The sequence below is a fragment of the Danio aesculapii genome, chromosome 3, assembly GCF_903798145.1.
Source record: "Danio aesculapii chromosome 3, fDanAes4.1, whole genome shotgun sequence".
NCBI lineage: Eukaryota > Metazoa > Chordata > Actinopteri > Cypriniformes > Danionidae > Danio > Danio aesculapii.
This window is the reverse complement of record NC_079437.1, coordinates 12,548,263-12,568,656: the sequence shown is the minus strand read 5'-3', so window position 1 is coordinate 12,568,656 and position 20,394 is coordinate 12,548,263. Positions and strand designations below refer to the sequence as shown.

The 20,394-nt window shown below is 34.3% G+C and overlaps 1 protein-coding gene across 1 annotated transcript; it reads left to right on the top strand.

Moving 5' to 3' along the window:
- The first annotated feature begins 12,941 nt into the window (after positions 1-12,941).
- nfil3-6 (nuclear factor, interleukin 3 regulated, member 6) lies at positions 12,942-16,956 on the top strand. The gene is made up of 2 exons (XM_056453164.1): positions 12,942-13,241; positions 14,574-16,956. The coding sequence occupies exon 2, from the start codon at positions 14,655-14,657 to the stop codon at positions 15,753-15,755; it is 1,101 nt and encodes a 366-aa protein (XP_056309139.1). The 5' UTR covers positions 12,942-13,241; positions 14,574-14,654; the 3' UTR covers positions 15,756-16,956.
- Positions 16,957-20,394: the final 3,438 nt, after the last annotated feature.

The window sequence follows — 20,394 nt, the reverse complement described above, 5'->3', positions numbered from 1 at the left end:
CGCTAAATTTCTCAATCTATAATCCCTAATAATAACTCCTGTACAGCAGTCCCACAACATTCTGTCACTCAATGACACTGGAAAACCCTGTCAGTAATGTCTAGTGGCTGTGAATGACCTTTTTACAGTGTCTGCTATAATGTTAATGTTGTTTGTGGTGTGTTTACATTGATGAATATGGCCACTGTGTAAATGCGCAGTACAGTTACGATCTTATTGCCAAATTATATTGTTATGATGATATAATATATGCCTTTAGTGATTTCCTCAAGATAAATACCAAAAAAAAGCACAACTGGAATAACTTCAGCAGTTGCGCTTGTCTGATCTCATATGAAGCAAGAGATTGCGATGCGTTGCCTTCACATTCGAGCCAAGGGGAAGGAGTACAAATATAGAATATGGATTGGGCCTAAATGTAAATGTTAACCAACCCAAAGAACAACTCTCACAGGTTCCCCAACACTGTTCCTGGAGGCACACCAGCAGTACATATTTTGGATGTCTCCCTTATCTCACCCATCATTTCAGGTTTTGGAGTCTCTTCTAATGTTCTGATGAGTCGATTTAATTGTGTTTGAGTTGTATACTGATGGTGTGCCTTCAGGAACAAGGATGGGAAACACAACTAAAATTGAAGTTAAAATTGGTTCCTTTATAATCACGAGCCAAAGAATCACTTAAATCAGTGTTTTTTAACCACGTTTGCTGGAGGACCACCAGCTTGGCACATTTTCCATGTCTCCATAACCAAAACACACCTGATAGAGAAACTTGTTCATGCTTTTATCAGCAGCAGGGTGGATTACTGTGCTGCTGACTCCTCACTGGCCTTCCCAAAAAGACAATCAGACAGTTGCAGCTCATGCCAGGATTCTGACCAGAACCAGAAAAGAGCACATCACACCTGTCCTCAGGTCTTTACACTGGCTCCCAGTTACATTCAGAATAGATTTTAAAGTATTACTACTGGTCTATAAATCACTAAAAGGCCTAGGACCTCAATACATAACAGATATGCTCACTGAATACAAACTGATAAACTAGAAAATTAGAAGATAAGAGTTCAGTCAAAGCAGGGTGAATCTGCCTTCAGCTATTACGCCCCTCGCTGCTGGAATCAGCTTCCAGAAATGATCAGATGTGCTCCAACATTAAGCATGTTCAAATCAAGACTAAAAATGCATCTGTTTAGCTGCGCCTGTACTAAATGAACAATGTGCTACGACCGACATATTGCACGATTATTTCTTTTTCATTCTTTTATAAAATGTTTTAACACATTTTAATCTGTTTTATTGGTTTTAATCATTTTAATTTAATTTTTGTTAAGTTCTTGTCTGTTTTATTCTTGTTCATGTAAAGCACTTTGAATTACCATTGTGTATGAAATGTGCTATATAAATAAACTTGCCTTGATTCAGATCATCAGCTTATTAGCAGAGACTGAAAGACCCTGTAAATGGGTGTAATAGACAAAGGAGACATCCAAAGCATGCAGTGTTGGTGGTCCTCCATGGTTGAGAAACACCGACTTAAATAACCCCTCAGCTACCATAACGAACCACTGAAGAACCCATTTTTTAGCGTACAATATGATTACTTCACTTTATGTCAAACAATCTCCTTTAAGACTTCCTTAAAACTATTTGCGTTCCAAAAGTCCTTATAAAACTTGCTGTTACGATATGCAAAATCTCTTCTTTATGTAAGATGGGTTCATGCATAACCATTTAGGAATGTCATAGGAAATGCAGTGGCTATGTCTGGATTGGATCGGTGAGGATCGTCACATTGGCGTGTTTGTCATGCCTTGAGTGTTCAGCGTGCCTCTTTCATCACAGCGATAATGCTGTTTGTATGTTTACCACGTTTGTTTAAAAGGTAGACTGAGGTTAAGCAGCTAAGTGTGTCAATGTGTTAAAGCCTCAGCCGGTCTGGATTAACTCTGTGCACCTGCTATGGCTCAAACACACTCACAGGCACGCACACACAAACACAAACACACAGACAGGATTTATAAAACATCCTACTTATTTTAAAAAATACTTATTTTGTTATCCTGGCATGGACCTTTTCTGGCAAAACTGTAATATTAATGAACTACACTAAAAAAAATCCAGGTTGCCTTAAATATTTAAGCTGAATCAAATTAACTTTGAGTCCACTGAATTTATATTACGTTAAAGGTACTTAAAAAAGCTTGTGTAACTTATAAAATTAAGTTAGAATATAGTTAACTTAGTTCAATAAGTTAAAATAACCTAAAACATATGCTGTCAGAACTAACTGATCACATAATTTTTACAGTGCATCTCTATCACTTAAAATTACTTGCTGCGTGTTCAAACTATTTATTTAAAATTAGCTGAAACAACACAATTCTTAAGGTTTTTGGGGGACAACTTAATTGTTTTATGTTCAGTCCACTTAAATTTCTAAAAACAATGAAGTAAACTTAATGTGTGTTGGGACAGCATGAAGGAATTGTGAGGAACCCAGCATTTTTTTACATAAACGCTTACAAATGTAGAGCATTTGAATATTTGCATAACTAGCTAAATCTAATGACGCACTTGTCAGAGCAAGCACATGATTTAATATGAGTTACCAAACAAAAAAAAGTGCTATTAATAAGGTTAAAGGTTATGTAAGGACACTGTAACTCATTTACTGGTCTCACTGTAACACTAAGAGCAAGATAAGTGACCTTTCCCCCAGTTTTTCCGCCTGCACAGGGCTGTTGTTAGTTTAACCAATGACAGTCAAGCATGGCCACGGGGAAACATTTAAGTTTAGCATAACTTTAATCGTTGAGAGTACAAAATGTTCATCTTTCAGTGATGAGTATCAATACTGAATGTTTATGTTTTTTATTACAAAGATCAGGGGATGGCAATACTGTAAATTAAGCAATACTGTGAGTGAAAATCTATGTAAAAATCTAGCAAAGGTCTTTATAGTGATGTGCTAAACTAACCATTTTTGAATTCTCATTAATTCTTAAAATTAACTTTTTTTCTGAAGGTGAAGAGCATTTTAATAACTAAAAGTATATTTCATCCATGCTAAAGAAACCTTTTGATTAGGTTTCCATGAATGCAGAGTTGAAGTCAGAATTATTAGCCCCCCTAAATTATTAGCCCCCATTTATTTTTTTTCCCCAATATCTGTTTAACAGAGAGAATATTTTTTTCCAGCACATTTCTATTCATAATAGTTTTAATAACTCATTTCTAATAACTGATTTATTTTATCTTTGCCATGATGACAGTAAATAATATTTGACTAGATATTTTTCAAGACACTTCTATACAGCTTAAAGTGACATTTAAAGGCTTAACTAGGTTAATTAGGTTAACTAGGCAGGTTAGGGTAATTAGGCAAGTTATTGTATAATGATGGTTTGTTCTGTAGACTATCAGAAAAAAAATGTATAGCTTAAAGGGGCTAATAATTTTTACCTTAAAACGATTCTTAAAAATTAAAAAAACCCTTTTATTCTAGCCGAAATAAGACAAATAAGATTTTCTCCAGAAGAAAAAAAATTATCATACATACTGTGAAAATTTCCTTGCTCTGTTCAACATCATTTGGAAAATATAAAAAAAAAAAAAAAGAAAAAAAAAATCAAAGGGGGCTAATATTTCTGACTTCAACTGTACATTTAAATATATAAAACCTTATATAACATGTACAATATAAAACTTTTTTAAGAATGTAATCTTGTAATGCATAGAGTTCATGTATTTGACACAACGATTCCATATAAAGTGCAAAAGTAACATTTATTTGTATTGTGACTCTCTCCCAATAAAAATGGCTTCAAAACAGCTTCAGAGAAACACATGGTGGTGCTGGGCGATAATATAGTTTACATTTTAATCATAAAGCACGCATGTAAGTAATTTAGCACATGTAGTTCTTACTCATCCAATTTCATTTAAAATGTTGGATGGTATTATAGTTAACATTTTATGAAGATATAAAAAAAATAAATCAAGCAATTGGTATTTGCTTTACAATATTTATCAGCAACTGTGAGACTATTTATGAAGACAAAATTTGCAGACAGAATAAATCAGATTTTATATATAGAGAGAGAGGTGGACATACTTTACATTTATATAGATATAAATTAAATTAAACGGACAAGATTTATTGATAATATTGCTGTACGCCAACCAGAGGGGTATTGCATAAAAGTGAGATAAGGGATTAAGCTGGGATTTTGAGGTTATCTTGGCTGAATTTAGCCCTGGCTGAAAGCAGGCTAGATTAAGCTGAATTAAGTTACTATGGAGATTTATTCTTTGCAGCTAGCCTGAGCTCCAGAGTAGGCTAAAAACCAGGCTAAGATTAATCCTAGTGATCTATATCACTATCTATCTATAGGTAGTTTCATTGTCAATGCAACTAGAAATTAATGTGTTTTACACACAATATTTTCATATACTATTAGAATTAAAATTGAAAATAAGTATGCTGAATTTTACTAGCAATCATTTCATAAATATTCATATATTTCCATCTCAGATTTACAAATGGGAGGATATAGACATAAGATAAAAATAGATGAATGATTAGAGAGAAAAAATACACGTATAGTGCTCAGCGTAAATGAGTACAGCCCCTTTTAAAATTAATATTTTTATCTATTTCTCAGCGAATATAGACAATTTTGGATGCACATAAACAAAACCATTTTAACAGTTGTATTAATTAAAATAAGACTTTGTTCCCCATAACATCTTTAAGTTTAGAAAGAGACTACATTTAAAATCAAATGAGATATTGCAAAAAAAAACGAATTACAAACTAGAAAATATCAACAATTTTATATTTTACATATATAATAATAATCTTTTGATGATGAATTATCATATAATAGATTAAATAGACTTAATTTGAGAGAAATATCCTAAATGAAAGCGATATATAAATGATCATATAGATGAAGATTAAATAAACGTGATAAAATAAACTAAACAGATAAAATAGATCTACAATATTTGGTGTTTGATATAATCTTCACGATAAATTCATTAGCAATCCCCTCAGATTTCACCAACTAGTACATCTATGTTGATCCTGGAACAACATTCTAATCAGCCAATCAGAATGAAGGGATTTGTTTACCATTAAGTTTAGACTTATGATTTCGTTTATGCACCTCTACATGATTGTCATCCTCTGATTTGGGGAATAATTTACAGTCATGGTTGAGTTTAGGGGTAGGGAATAGGTATGGATTACATTTCCGAACAAAATTGATATTGCGGATAAACATAGATGTTAATCCAGGATCGCATGGTCATGGCAAAATCATGATGTGCATTGCTGTACATGAATATACTTAGCTAGTATGTACTGTAAATGAACAAAAGCATAGTACATTTAAACTGTGTTGTTAAATGATTGATTCTGTTTGGCAAATGATTGTGTGAAAATGCACAGCTCATAATCAGTTAATCCTTATATATTAATTACTTAAACGTAGATTTTTTTTCTTGACACAAATATGGTTACAAAAAAAACTTTGAGCCTTTTATAACCTTTTATGGTACTTTCACTTTTATGGAGGGAAAGATAACCACATAATTCTGAGGTTAAGTGCCATATAGTGCATCGATTTGATGTTAAATTGTACTCCTATCTCTACATAGTAGGCTTAGTTAAATGTGAAAACTCTTCAGAAACGGTTTTATATGCCCATTTACAATCTATAAAATAACTAGAATGGAAAGCTTTATTTTGCCCATATTTGCAATGCTCTTGAATATTAATGATAAGCTCTAATTGGTTTTCACATGGTGGCTTATTTCATTACCTCACACAGCAAATAGATATGTGTGAGAGATGGAGAGGTTAACCATTCAACCTTATGGGCCCTATCACACAGCAGGAGCATGATAGGGCCCACGACACAAGAGTTTTTTTGCTAGTTTCATCACAGCGCAGGTATCATTTTCCCATTGTGTGCCATGTATGCTGTTTAAATGCATTAGCATTCATTTGTGCACCCATGGGTGTGCTAGTATAAGTGTAAAAACTGTCTACTTGTGCAAAAGCGGTTCGTGATGAGCATTGACTTTCTCATCTACACATGCTTGTTGTGTTTTTTTTTTTGTCTGTGTAAAAAAACTACAATGTATAGAGGAATTACCAACCTACGTCACACGGGTTTCCGGTTGCAAAAAGAGACTGGTTGCAATAGCAAACATGTCATGTTGTGCGGTAGGATGCCAAATTCATCCAAAAACAGAAAACTTAACTTTTACTGTACACCACACTGCTTTTAATGCCAACCACAGATGTCTTTAAAAATGCTCGACTCATTTCATATCAGGCAAGTTCACGCTATGTTGAATCATACACATTACTCGTGGTTAAATATGGTTAATTAAACTGCGGACACTGAATGCTTAGAATGAAATGTAAACATGTAAGTTCACATTCGCAGTTGTTTTACTTGTTGATGATTACCCAGGCCTTGTATAGTTCCGTCTTCTTTCCTTGTCTTTGGCTAGGCAGACTCTTATTTTTTTGGCACTACAAAGTTTTGAATCTGGTCATCATGGAACATTATTTCTTGCACGACCACACAGAACAAAATTGTTGGCATCCAAAGACTTGTTGGCCTTTAACTTCTCTCCTGTAAAAAGTCTTAGAGTTTCCTTGAGATAGTTGTATATTTGGGGCTGGATGCTTGGCCATTTCGTCTTATCCAATATCCATTGGGAGGGTGCTATTGCAAATGGACCTGTCAGATGAACGCCGCTCACTTTAATGTTAATTTTGCAGAATAACTGTGCTTATCACTGGGTGACGAGCTGTTATAATACGCTGAAAGCATTATGTAAATAATATATATAATATGTAATCAATATAACTTATTTCTAAAACAACAACAAACTCTGTACTGCATCAGATGTCATTCCCTCGTTGTAAATGCTAGCGCTCCTTTTTTTTTTTTTGCAACCAGCTGCGCGCGCATCCTGAATGTTTACTATTACACAAACTCATTAAATCAAATATGGTAGTTTACAGTAAAATTGTTCAAATGTCTTTTGTGGTTTCTACTGTATTTTTAATGCGTATATTTTGGCAAAGTTTTATGAATTTTATTTTATTTTTTATATATTTTATTTTCATTATACACTCAAATTTTGGTGCTTGTTCAAAGTACTTATGTAAAATGAGCTGAAACCACACAATACATGAGATTTTTTGGGGGACAACTTAATTGTTTAATGTTCAATCCACTTAAATTTGTTGTGTTGGAACAACCTAAATGAATTGTATGGAAGCCAGAATGTTTTTAACAGTGTATGTTTACATGTATATGCTTAAGTGACATCGTTTTAGAGTGCTATTTATAATGGTTTGGTGGAAGCTATTATATTTGTTTTGCATTAAACTATTAATAGCACTTTGGTCGAACAAGAATGCATTTGTATGATTGCACTGCCCAGATTACCCTTTGCCAAGCTCAATCTACTATATAATGCCATGTAAAAACCCCATTTAGTGTCAGTTTCTGTCACAGATGGCCCTGATCTGATCGCTCACTAATGCAGTGTGAAAACACTCTGGCTTCCCGCAGATCAAGAGCAAGAGGTTACACACTGCTCAGAAGACAAGAAACATGCTATAATCAGCAGGGTTTGTTTGTTTGTCTCATCCAGACAAACACACTGCTGCTCCTCATGGCATGAAACACAAACATGCATGCTGTCAGTTTTGCTTTACAGTATTTCAGTGCTAGTAAGAGCTGTTGTGTAAGCTGTCCACAAACTGTCTGATCAGTAGTGCATGAAGGCCAGGGTAAATGAGATTTACGTGTTAAGATTGGATAAGGAAAGGACATTGTGGTTATTGCAGATACACACACACACACACACACACACACACACACACACACACAAAAGACATTTGCCATTTGTTTACACTACTTATTTAACTCCGAACCAGCGTCCCTATTTTCGAACATTTTCTGTAAACAACATGCCAATACAAAAATGTACAGTCCAGTCTATAAATATTGAGACATTGACACAATTCCAACATTTTTGGCTTTATACACCAACACAATGGATTTCAAATGAAACGAACAAGATGTGCTTTAACTGCAGACTGTCAGCTTTAATTTGAGAGTTTTTATCACCATCCAAATCAGGTGAACGCTGTAGGAGTAAGAACAGTCTGAATATGTGCCTCCCACTTGTTAAGGGACCGAAAGTAATGGGACAATTGGCTTCTCAGCTGTTCCATGGTTAGGTGTACGTTATTCCCTCATAATCCAAATTACAATGAGCAGATAAAGGGTCCAGAGTTCATTTCAAGTGAGCTATTTTGCATTTGGAATCTGTTACTATCAACTCTAAAGATGAGATTCAAAGAGCTGTCACTATCAGTCAAGCAAGCCATCGTTCGCTGAAAAAAAAAAAAACATGAAACAAACACATCAGAGAGATAGCAAAAACATCAGGCATGGCCAAAGCCTTTAAGAAGAAAGAACATTCTAAAAAGATAGAAACGCACCAGTGAGCTCCGCAATGCCAAAAGATTCGGAAGACCACTGAAACAACTGTGGTGAATGACCAAATAATTTTTTCCCTGGTGAAGAAAACACCCTTCACAACAACTGGACAGATCAAGTACACTCTTCAGAAGGTAGGTGTATGTGTGTCAGTCAACAATCAAGAGAAGATACACCGGAGTGAATACAGAGGGTTCACCACAAGCCTCAAAAACAGGAAGGCCAGATTAGAGTTCTAAAAAAAGCCATCACAGTGCTAGAGCAACATCCTAGAGCAACAAATGAGACCAAGATCATCTTGTACCAGAGTGAAGGGCAGAAAACAGTATGGAGAAGGAAAGGAACTGCCCATGATCCTAAGTAGTGAAGCATAGTGGTAGAAGTGGCATGGTGTAGGCATGTATGGCTGTCAAGGGAACTGGTTCTCTTGAATTTATTGATGATGTGACTGCTGATAAAAGCAGCTCGATAAATTCTGAAGTGTTTCAGGCAATATTTTCTGCTCATATTAAGCCAAATTCTTCAGAACTCATTGGACAGTGCTTCACAGAGCAGATGGACAATAACCGAAGGCATACTGCAAAAGCAACCAAAGAGTTTTAGAAGGGAAAGTGGAATGTTAAGCAATGGCCAAGTCAATCCCCTAATCTGAATCTGTTTGAGCTTGCATTTAAATTGCTGAAGACAAAACTGAAGGGAAAATGCACCAAAAACAAGCAGGAAGACAGCTGCAGTAGAAGTCTGGCAGAGCAACACCAGTGATGAAACCCAGCGGCTGGTGACATCTTTGCGTTCCAGACTTCAGGCTGTAATTGACTGCAAAGTATTTGCAACCAAGTATTAAAAAATGAAAGTTTGACTTATTATTATTCTGTCCATTTACTTTGGGCCCTTAACAAGTGGGAGGCGGATATGCAAACTACTATTGTACTAATATTGTAATTCCTACACCATTCACCTGATTTGGATGTAAATACCCTCAAATAAAAAGTTGAGTTTGCAGTTAAAGCACATCTTGTTCTATCGATGCAGTGTTAAGGTGACTTAATCGATTTGTGTGGAACAACCTGAATGAATTGTATGGAAGCCAGAATGTTTTTAACAGTGTATGTTTACATGTATATGCTTAAGTGACATTGTTTTAGAGTGCTATTTATAATGGTTTGGTAGAAGCTATTATATTTGTGTTCTATCAATCTTGTTATATCAATATAGTAAAATATGGTTAAATACACAAAAACATTACTTGCAACATTGTTTAATAGATTTCACTCATGAAAAATGGATGTTAATTGAATAGTAAGGATTTAAAAAGCCCATGTTGTGGTTCAAATTTGAGGATGATATTCCCAAAAATGTGGTTTCTGTAAGCATTTATTTAAGTTGAGCTGAAACAAAACAATTCTTGAGGGATTTGCGACAACTTAATTGTTTTAAGTTTAATCCACTTAAATTTGTAAAAACTAACATGTTAACTTAATTCCTTGTCAAATCGATTGTTTGGAACCCAACATATTTTACAGTCTCCACTTGGCTAAGATTACTGAAATTATTGCATAATGACAGGTTCCTTCAAACTATCTACATTTGTGTTGAACTCAAACTGGTTGAAAAAAGGTTAAGGGTGTGTAAATGATAACAGGACTTTCATTTTTTGGGTGAACTAACCCTTTAAGAACCCAATTTGACTTGTTTTTCACAGATAAACAATCTACATGTCAGCAAAACAAGTAGATTATGACTGAAAATAAAAGCATTGTGTTTAAATCAAGTTTATTTGTATAGCAGTTTTTACAATAATTATCATTTCAAAACAGCTTTACAAAAAGGGGCATATTCTAAGCAAACATTGGTGCAATGGCAACGTCATGATGGCCCAAACTGGTCTTATTATATTGACGGAATAAATCGTTAAAATTATGTAACAAAACATTTCCTAAAAAATGCATTAATATACATTTGCACATTTGTCTACCTTTTTTTGGGTTGCATTTATAATTGTTACTTTCATTTTTTGCAATGTGTAGTTCAATTTACACACTACTGTGAATCAGTTGTGAGAGGACATCCACAAATTACATCGTTTACCCTGTATTTACAGTCCGTCATTAACTTCGCTGAAATTATAAAATACGCAAAAGCACTGCACTTAATTCTGGGTAAATACTGCAGAGATTAATATAATAGAAAAATTAGTGTATTTTAAGAGGTTGTGGACAAACATACATTAGACGTCCTATCAAAACCCATTAGAACATATATGTTTCAGAAATTACCACTAAATTACTGTTTAAATAAGGAGTTGTGTATAGGTTGGACAGAATACTATATAAACATAGTTAACCAAGCATAAAGTGTCCTTCCAAAATGGTGATTTTTTGATGTGTAATGCATGTTCAGTGAAGTGTGTTTGTGTATTAAGTGTTTGTGTTGTCCTGAAAGTCCTCGTAGGGTTGGCATTATCTCTCACAGGTCTTGGATCTGATTGAGTGACACTACACAATCTATAGAGACCTCAGGATGGGCATCTTCAGATGTAAATAAAGAGCAAAGGACTAAATAATCACTTCTATAGCCGCCTATACTACAAAGTAAGGTAAATTACCATCTATTTTGGTTAAAGACAATTGACAAATCTTTGAATAAAGCTGATGAGCCTGTTTTATTTGAATAGAATACAGTGAATTAAGGGCTACTTTTTATATAGTGTTTGCTTTTTTAATATAATGTCTAGTTATTTTTTAATTATCTCAAATGTGTCGATCCATTTATTCACTTTATAAACTTTTGCAATATTAAAAAGTTCCCAGAATTTGTTCTTATTATCTGGCCTAGTGGTGCATACAAAATTTCACATTTGTAGCTCTCTTTGTCTGGAATGATTTGCAAAAGAAGTTGCAGCTTAAAGAGTTGGTCTCACTATAAACTTTTCAATAGATTTTTAATGATTTGCTAAATTAAATACTGTATTGATGGCTGGAAAAGATTATCCCATGTAAGTCATGTATTATCAGTCCAGGACACACTTGTAAAAGTTTTTTAGTCTTGATTCTTTTCCTGGTAAAATAAAGACTAATACAATTAATACACTTAAATTAAAAACTAATACAATTAGAATAAACACTAATCTTGGTAAAATAACGACTAATACAATTAATCAATACTTTTTAAACAAATTTATTGAAATTAATAATTAAAATGATATTTTCTAGAGATTTTTAGTCTTGATGTGCTTCATTTCCTGGTCAAATAAAGACTTTAACAATAAAATTAATATTAATCATCTTTTAAAACACATTTATTGAAATTAATAATTTAAGTTAATTTTTTAGAACTTGTATTTGCGTATTCTTTTTAATGTTTTACCTGATATTGATGTTGTTTTTAATATTTATACTTGTGAAGCACTTTAAGTTGCATGTTATGAAGGAAAAAGGCTATACAAATGAAATGCATTATTATTATTATCATCATCATCATCATGCATTTTTATGCAAATGTATTATTATTATTGTTACTATTATTATTATTATGCATTTTATGCAAAAGAGTAATAATAATGCATTATTATTATTAATAATATTCTGAATATTATTATTGCTACAATTTCTGCTATGGCTGAACGTTTCTTTGTGTTTTAGAAACCTTTTTTATTGCATCAACCGATCTTGTGGCAATATTGCATTAGGTGATACTTTGACCATGGTACTGAATAATAATTACCATATTTGTGACCCTGGACCACAAAACCACTCATATGCTGCATGGGTATATATATTATGCCAAAAAAAATCTTAGAATATGAAATAAATATTTTCAAAAAATCATCCAATGAAGATATTTTGTAAATGTCATACTGCAAATTTATCAAAACTCAATTATTGATTAGTAATGATGAGCACTTAATTTAGACAGATTTAAATGTTAAGTATTTTACATTTTTAACCCTCAGATTTCTGAGTTTAAATTGTTGTACCTCCATCAAATATCAGTCATATACTAACAAAACCGCATAAATCTCAATTTATGATTTATTTAAAAACACTTTTGTCTAGCAACACATTTGTATGGCATTTCCTTCTTGATCCTGCTTACCTACATTGTTTTAAAGCAGTCCTTAAAACGTACATGTATGCCTATATTATAATCAAACAGTGCTTCGGCTTGTTGTGACATTTACCTCTGTATATCTTGAAGAAAAAAAGTCAGTCGGTTTCGCGTCACTAGTCTAAATATAGTCCCTGTACATTTGGGGACAACAGTCGGTTTTCAGGACACGCGAGGACAGTAAAGAGGGCGGGGAAATTGAGCAATATTACTTAATGCTTTCCAAAAGATTATTCTGACGAGAACTGCAGCGAGATTATAGAGAGGAGGCGGTGCAGCGGCGCAGTGGAGGCGGTGCGTTCATACACACACACTCATACACACACGTGGTTCAGCCGGGGTGATGGAGCGTCCTCGACTGAACCTGATGGAGCAAAGACACAAATAGGGGCCGCGCGGCTGCAGGAGGAACAGACACGATAGGATTGAACGGCGATAGGAGGTTGTGCGGCTTGAACTAAACGAAAACACAACACTGTTTGTGGTTGTTCATTTATCGTTGTTTTTTTCTGAGGGCAACCTCCGAGTGTTTAACCGGATTGAACGAAGAACTGAGGACGTTCTGGACAGAATTACGCGGCGATTTATAATGGTAACGTGTTTTTGTTTTGGTCATTTTTATATCAGAGTTTACATTTAATATGTTCTATGATGCTCATATATATGTGTATAGACGCTTATGTATCTGACAGCCACTAAAAGTTAAACGACTTGTCTTAAAGTTTGTTTTAATATAGAAAAAAGGCTTCATGTTTGATTTGTGCAATATGTATTAAATAAAAAATGTGGGAATGTCGTAGGCTAGCTCTTTATCCAGTGTAAGCTATCAAAAGATGCATAAACATTGGTACAAAAATTGAGGTAAAGTTGGCTTTATATTTGCACGTTCGTTCAGTGATAACTTGTAACAAGTTCTCTTAATGTTTACCATGGTACTTTGAATATTGGGTCTGAATTCACATATAACAAAGACTTCAAAACAACATTAACACTATTTATTTGACTGTGAACAATGTTGTACTCTGATAGTCATTGACTGCTAATATGATTTCACTATTTAGTTTTTGCAAATAACACCTTAATGAAATTATATTATTACGGAGAAAGTCTGAATGTGTGAATATGAAACCAACTTTACCTCAATAGTACAAAATATTTCCTAGACCACCTTGACAAGTATTAATTCTGACAATGTAGCATTGTGCAATACTAGTAGAAGTTTTTGCAATGTACCCAGGACGGGTTGTATCAGATTGATTAACTTTATATTGATCTTTACAATTGATTTAACACGTTTAATTATGCATTAAAACGTTAAAGTTGCATAAATCCGTTGCGAAATGTTCGCTTTTCCCACTTGATTAGTTAAGTAACTTTTATATGAATGTGATGTAAAATGTTTAAATGAATGTATAAATGTAAATATATAAAAATAATTGTTTAATGAATTGATTTTGATGTTTTAGAGTGTATTTATGCGCAAAAAAAAAAAGTTACCCAAAAAATCTGATGTAACTGTGTTGAGTAAGCTTGGACTCCATAATGAAAGTGACTCACTGGGACAGGAAGACGATAAAACACACACACGCACACACAAGCTGTTCCGCAAATAGGTCAACAGAGGAATTCAGGAGAGGCTTTCTGTTTTACATGAAGTAGGCTAGCTGCTTACTGCTGTTAAAAATAGTGCTGAGATGCTGGCAAAGGGGCTAAATGTTTAACTCGACAAGTGGGAATGTTTATTTGGTGATGTCACTTTGCGTAAGATGGCTATATAACCGTGCATTTGTTAACCTGATATCATGTGGTGTGTAGTACGAACGGTCTGTGCTTTGCCACTGGGAGGTAATGAGGTTGCATAACATTGTGTTGTAACTGATCTTACGTAACTAACGGGATATCATTGTGTTCTTTCTGCCACCAGGTGGAGCCACTGCTGCGTCAATAACATCTGAAGTTGACCTAAAAAGCACTCACACAGCACATTGAACAAGAAAGTCTCAAGATGTTTGAAGAGTCATCTCAGGAGATGAGGGCATTAAATGCAGGCACTCCCAGCAGCACAATGTCTTTTACAGATGAAGCAGTGTCCATATTGACATCAAGCAGTTTGCTTGCACGCTCTCTTCTAGGCCGAACATCAGCACTTAAACGCAAAGATGTCAGTCCAGCAAGCAACTCCTCAGCAAGACGCAAGCGAGAGTTCATCCCCCATGAAAAGAAAGACGACGGCTACTGGGACAAGCGCAAGAAAAACAACGAAGCCGCAAAGCGCTCTCGTGAGAAACGCCGTGTAAATGATATGGTGTTAGAAAACCGCGTGCTAACATTACTCGAAGAGAACGCAAGACTGCGAGCAGAACTTCTAGCGCTGAAATTCCGCTTCGGTCTCATTAAAGACCCCTCAAATGCTTCGATACTTCCGCTCACGACAGGAAGCTGCGTCCCACAACCTTCAGCGCAGCATTACTACCTTCCACGTGGCGATGGCGCTCACCATACTGGCGCGATGCTGTCAAATCAATCCCCCACACAAAGTGCACGAAGCATCAGAGATACGAGCAGCATGTCTGAAGATTCAGGCTTCTCTACGCCTGGTGGCTCCAGCGTAGGCAGTCCTGTGTTCTTCGAGGACAGATTAAGCGATCATGGAAAACTGTCCCCACATCGAGCGGATGAGCTCTGCTACGAGTCGCATCACTCCCCATCTGAAGTTTTAGCAGTGGGAAATCACAACATGCCATCCAACAGGCTCGAGTCGGTGGATGGCATGAAGAGTTTACCGCACAAGCTACGGTTCAAATCTCCGGGTGGTGGCGACTGTGAAAATCTTGGAGATCGGCAAAGTGCTGCAATCCCAATCTCCAATGCTAGAGTTCACAGCTATACACATGAAGGAGCGGGTTACTGGACACCGCATGATGGGGAAGACGCTCGGAAAGTGATCCAGCAGCAACATGTGAATTACAGCCACAACGTGAACGCGAACGAAACGCAATATCAAGCAGAAAACAGCATGCTGAAATCTCAGCTCAGCTCTCTCAGCGAGGAAGTGGCCCAGCTCAAAAAGCTCTTCTCCGAGCAGCTGCTCACCAAAACTAATTAAGACATTGTAAAGCACTGTTAAAAATATCTCTTAATTAACAGTTTCCATTTTTTTGTTTGCCATTTATTTATGGTTGTGAATTGCATTATGGGATGTTGATCTCTACTCTGTCGAAAATTCAACTCTACGGTTTAACAAAGTGACTTGTAGTGACATTTTAGTAGTTTGTAATAATATAATGGATAAGAAATTAGGGCTGCATAATATGTGGTTTCAGCATCGATATCGCAATGTGCCAATGCACAATAATCACATGGCAGAATCTGCAAAGTCAGTTTAAGTTATAGTTTATTCATCTATTAGGAAATATAAGTGGGATTATAGTTGCCCACATTTATTATAACCTTTATTTTACCAGGAAAGACATATTTAGATTAAAAATCTCTTTTACAAGAGCGTCCTGGCCAAGATTAGGCAGTATACATCACATGGGTCAAACAAACAATTAACAGTTATCATGAATCACACTGACAAACTATTCAAAACATCTACAAACCTGTGTTTCAATTTCTAAATCATTTACACTCTTTTAAAAGCATTTAGTGAAATTAATTCTTTAAACTGCAACTTTGTAGATTATTCCATGCAGAAGGTGCTGCGTATTTAAAAGCCTTTCTTCCCATCTCAGTCCGCACTTTAGAAACAGACAGTGAATAAATATCCCGTGACCGAAGGCCATAGCTAAGGACAGGTTTTTTACAAATGTAATTCTGTAGATATGATGGTAGTAAACCCAATATAGCTTTGCAATTAAAGATATGCCAAGGCTTGAGCCTATGGACAAAGCAGACCAACCTACCCTAGTATACAGCACACAATCTTGAGATTTAAAATTAGTTATAAATCTTAGTGCACCAATCTATAGTGCATGTCTTTGGACATTGTGACGTTTAACCCTAAAAGTGTGAATGTTTTTCATTTGCTTTGTTTTTAAGGCCTTTGACTGTGAGATTTCAAGTGTATTTAAACCATTTGTGCATAACAAATCATTTTAATTAACAAACATGGTTTATTTTTTATATACACCAAAGACTATGAAGTATGTTTTTTTACATTTGACTATTTGATTTCTGTACATGAATACAGTTCCAGAAAATCGTAAAACACTATGTGTTTAATTTATACCCATTATTTGCCCAACGAAATCATCCCAATAAATATAAAACTATGAATTCTTTCCAAATTGAGCTATACAAATCCTCTGGTGAAATGATATTCATATATATATATATATATATATATATATATATATATATATGAATATATATATATATATATATATATATATGAATATATATATATATATATATATATATATATATATAATATATATATATTCATATATATATTCATATATATATATATATATATATATATATATATATATATATATATATATATATTCATATATATATATATATTCATATATATATATATTCATATATATATATATATATATATATATATATATATATATATATATATGAATATATATATATATTCATATATATATATATATATATATATATATATGATATATATATATATATATATATATATATATATATATATATATATATGAATATATATATATATATGAATATATATATATATATGAATATATATATATATATGAATATATATATATATATATATATATATATATATATATATATATATATATATATATATATATATATATATAGCAGAAAAACAAAACATCGCAATGTCAGTTTTGACCAATATCGTGCAGCCCTATAAGAGATAATATATAGACATACCTCTGTAAAATAACAGAAAATGTACTGGTAGTATATTACCAGGTTTTTGTACCATAATTGACAACAACCCAGACAAAATATCACTTTCAACTATTAAAAATGTCAATAAAAGTAACTTTTTCTAATTTTTCAAGGTTAAAAGGAAAGGTCAAGGTGCCATAATGCAATTCAAAAGCATCAATAAACAGGGACATGAATGACAAAATATGGAAAACTGCTCATTTACTGATGTTTTTACAGCGAGCGTGCACTGCAGCACTGCACTCATTCACAGTCGAACTCATGAACATCCATGAATGGAAAGAAGGTGCGTCACTACCTCTACCACGGGCGGTGTGATTTCACCAAGTAGGACTTATTTCTGGATCAACATCTACAGTATGAACAAAATTTCAACCAGCCAATTAGATTTAAGGGATGAGTTTACAGTTTATGTGCGCTTCTACATTGTTATTCAATGATGAATTCCATCTGATTTTGAGAATCATTTATAGTGAGGGTTAGGTTTAGGGGTATGGATTACATTTTTAAACAGGAATGATGTTCCAGGATCAACGTAGATGTTAAAACGCACTGTAAAAAAATCTGTTTCCTTTTTTTGTGATTCACAAGCGTTTATTTATGGAAGTGAATTGCATTATGGGACCTTGTTCTCTGCTCTGTCGACATTTGATGTTGAAATTTTAACTCTAGATTTTAACAAAGTGACTTTTATTGACATTTTAGGGGTTTTGAAATAATATAAATGTTTAAGAAATAATCTATAGAGAAATAAGTCTGTACTGGCAAGTTTATTACAAGGTTTTTACACCATAATATGAAACATCAACCTGACAATAGTTTATCACTCTTAAAAAATGTTAATAAAAGTCACTTTTAAAAACTTTTCAATGTTAAAAGTTGTTGATGGAAAGATCAAAGTCCCATAATGCAATTCAAAAGCATAAATAAGCTGGACAAAATAAAAACATGCATCACAAAATAAGGAAAACTGCTCACTTACAGTGCAGGATCGCATCTTACTTGGCTGAAATCACATCCTCCGCATCTTCACACTCGATCATAACCAAACAGACTTTGCATTTCCACCTTATTTTGTAATTCCCTGTAAATATGTGTGACTTTCAATTCATTAGTCACTACAAGTAAATGACTAGCAGAATAACAAGTGGTGAAACTGTAAAACCAGTGTGTAGAGCTAAAATAAGGATACCAGAAGCCTCATACATTCAATTTACAAAGGGTTATACCTGCTCTTAACCTTATGTATAAGGTGGATTTTATTTTATTTGTCATTACTTTTGACCGTGTCCTTGCAGGAGCATTCAGTGACAACACCTCACCTCAATTCATTCAGTTGCTCTTTTTTCCTCAAACACTGTGATCTTGTTAACAAAAACATACGCCTCAGGCTCAGAGCTGTCGATCACTGTAAGTGTAAAACAAAGCATAACATTCTCCATCATTCCTCTGATGCGTGCCAACACAATATCAACACACTTTGTCAGTGAATGAGGAGATTTACAATGAGCCTGAAAGTCTTCACACTGTAACGTTGCTCCTGTGGTTAAACCGTGACTCATGAATGATGTGTAAGAAAAAGATTTCACAACATCAATAGTCCTGAGTGAAGCGGAGCAGGAAATGCCAAGAAGGGGCAAATAAAATTATCATCATCATCATGAACCAGTAGCAACTCAGCACTGAATGACTGCATCACATTTTATTTTCAATCCAGATCACTGCCGATGTCCAGACAAGGAGAATATCTAATTGAACTTAACTGTTACTCGCATTTTAATGGTGAATTTTTTTGTTGTCTTGTGACTTCTTGTGTATTTGTACAATGAACACATGTTCGTGTGAATAAATATTTGAACTGTTTATTTGCCTCTTTTGATCTATATATCATATATATGCATACATATCTATCTAGCCATCTATCTATCATTTATATCTATCTATCTATCTATCAATCATATATTTGCATCTGTCTATGATATAAATGGATCTATCTGTCACATTTGCATCTATCATACATATGGATATATCTATCAATATATGCCTCTATCAATCTATATATAGTACACCCGCAAAGTATTGATAGCGCTTCACTTTTTCCACATTTTTTTATGTTACAGTCTTATTACAAAATGACTTTTATTCATTTATTTCCTCAAAATTCTACACACAATACCCCATAATGACAATGTGAAAAAAGATTGTTGCAAATTTATTAAAAATAAAAAACCTGAAAAATCCCATGTACATAAGTTTTCACAGCCTTTGCTCAATACTTTGTTGATGCACCTTTGGCAACAATTACAGCCTCAAGTCTTTTTGAATATGATGTCTTTAGGATTTTTTGCCCATTCCTCTTTGCAGTACCTCTCAAGCTCTATCAGGTTGGATGGGAAGCGAAGGTGTACAGCCATTTTCAGATCTCTCCAGAGATGTTCAATAGGATTTAGGTCTGGGCTCTAGCTGGGCCACTCAAGGACATTCACAGAGTTGTAGTGAAGCCACTCCATTGATATTTTGGCGGTGTGCTTTGGGTCATTGTCCTGCTGGAAGATGAACCGTCACCCCAGTCTGAGGTCAAGAGCACTCTGAAGCAGGTTTTCATTCAGGATGTCTCTGTACATTGCTGCATTCATCTTTCCCTCTATCCTGACTAGTCTTCCAGTTCCTGCTGCTGAACAGCTGGATGGTATTAGCCTGGTGATGAGCGGTGCCTGGTTTTCTCCAAATGTGACGCCTGGCATTCACTCCAAAGAGTTCAATTTTAATCTCATCAGACCAGAGCATTTTGTTTCTTATGGTCTGAGAGTCCTTCAGATGCCCATCGGCAAATTCCA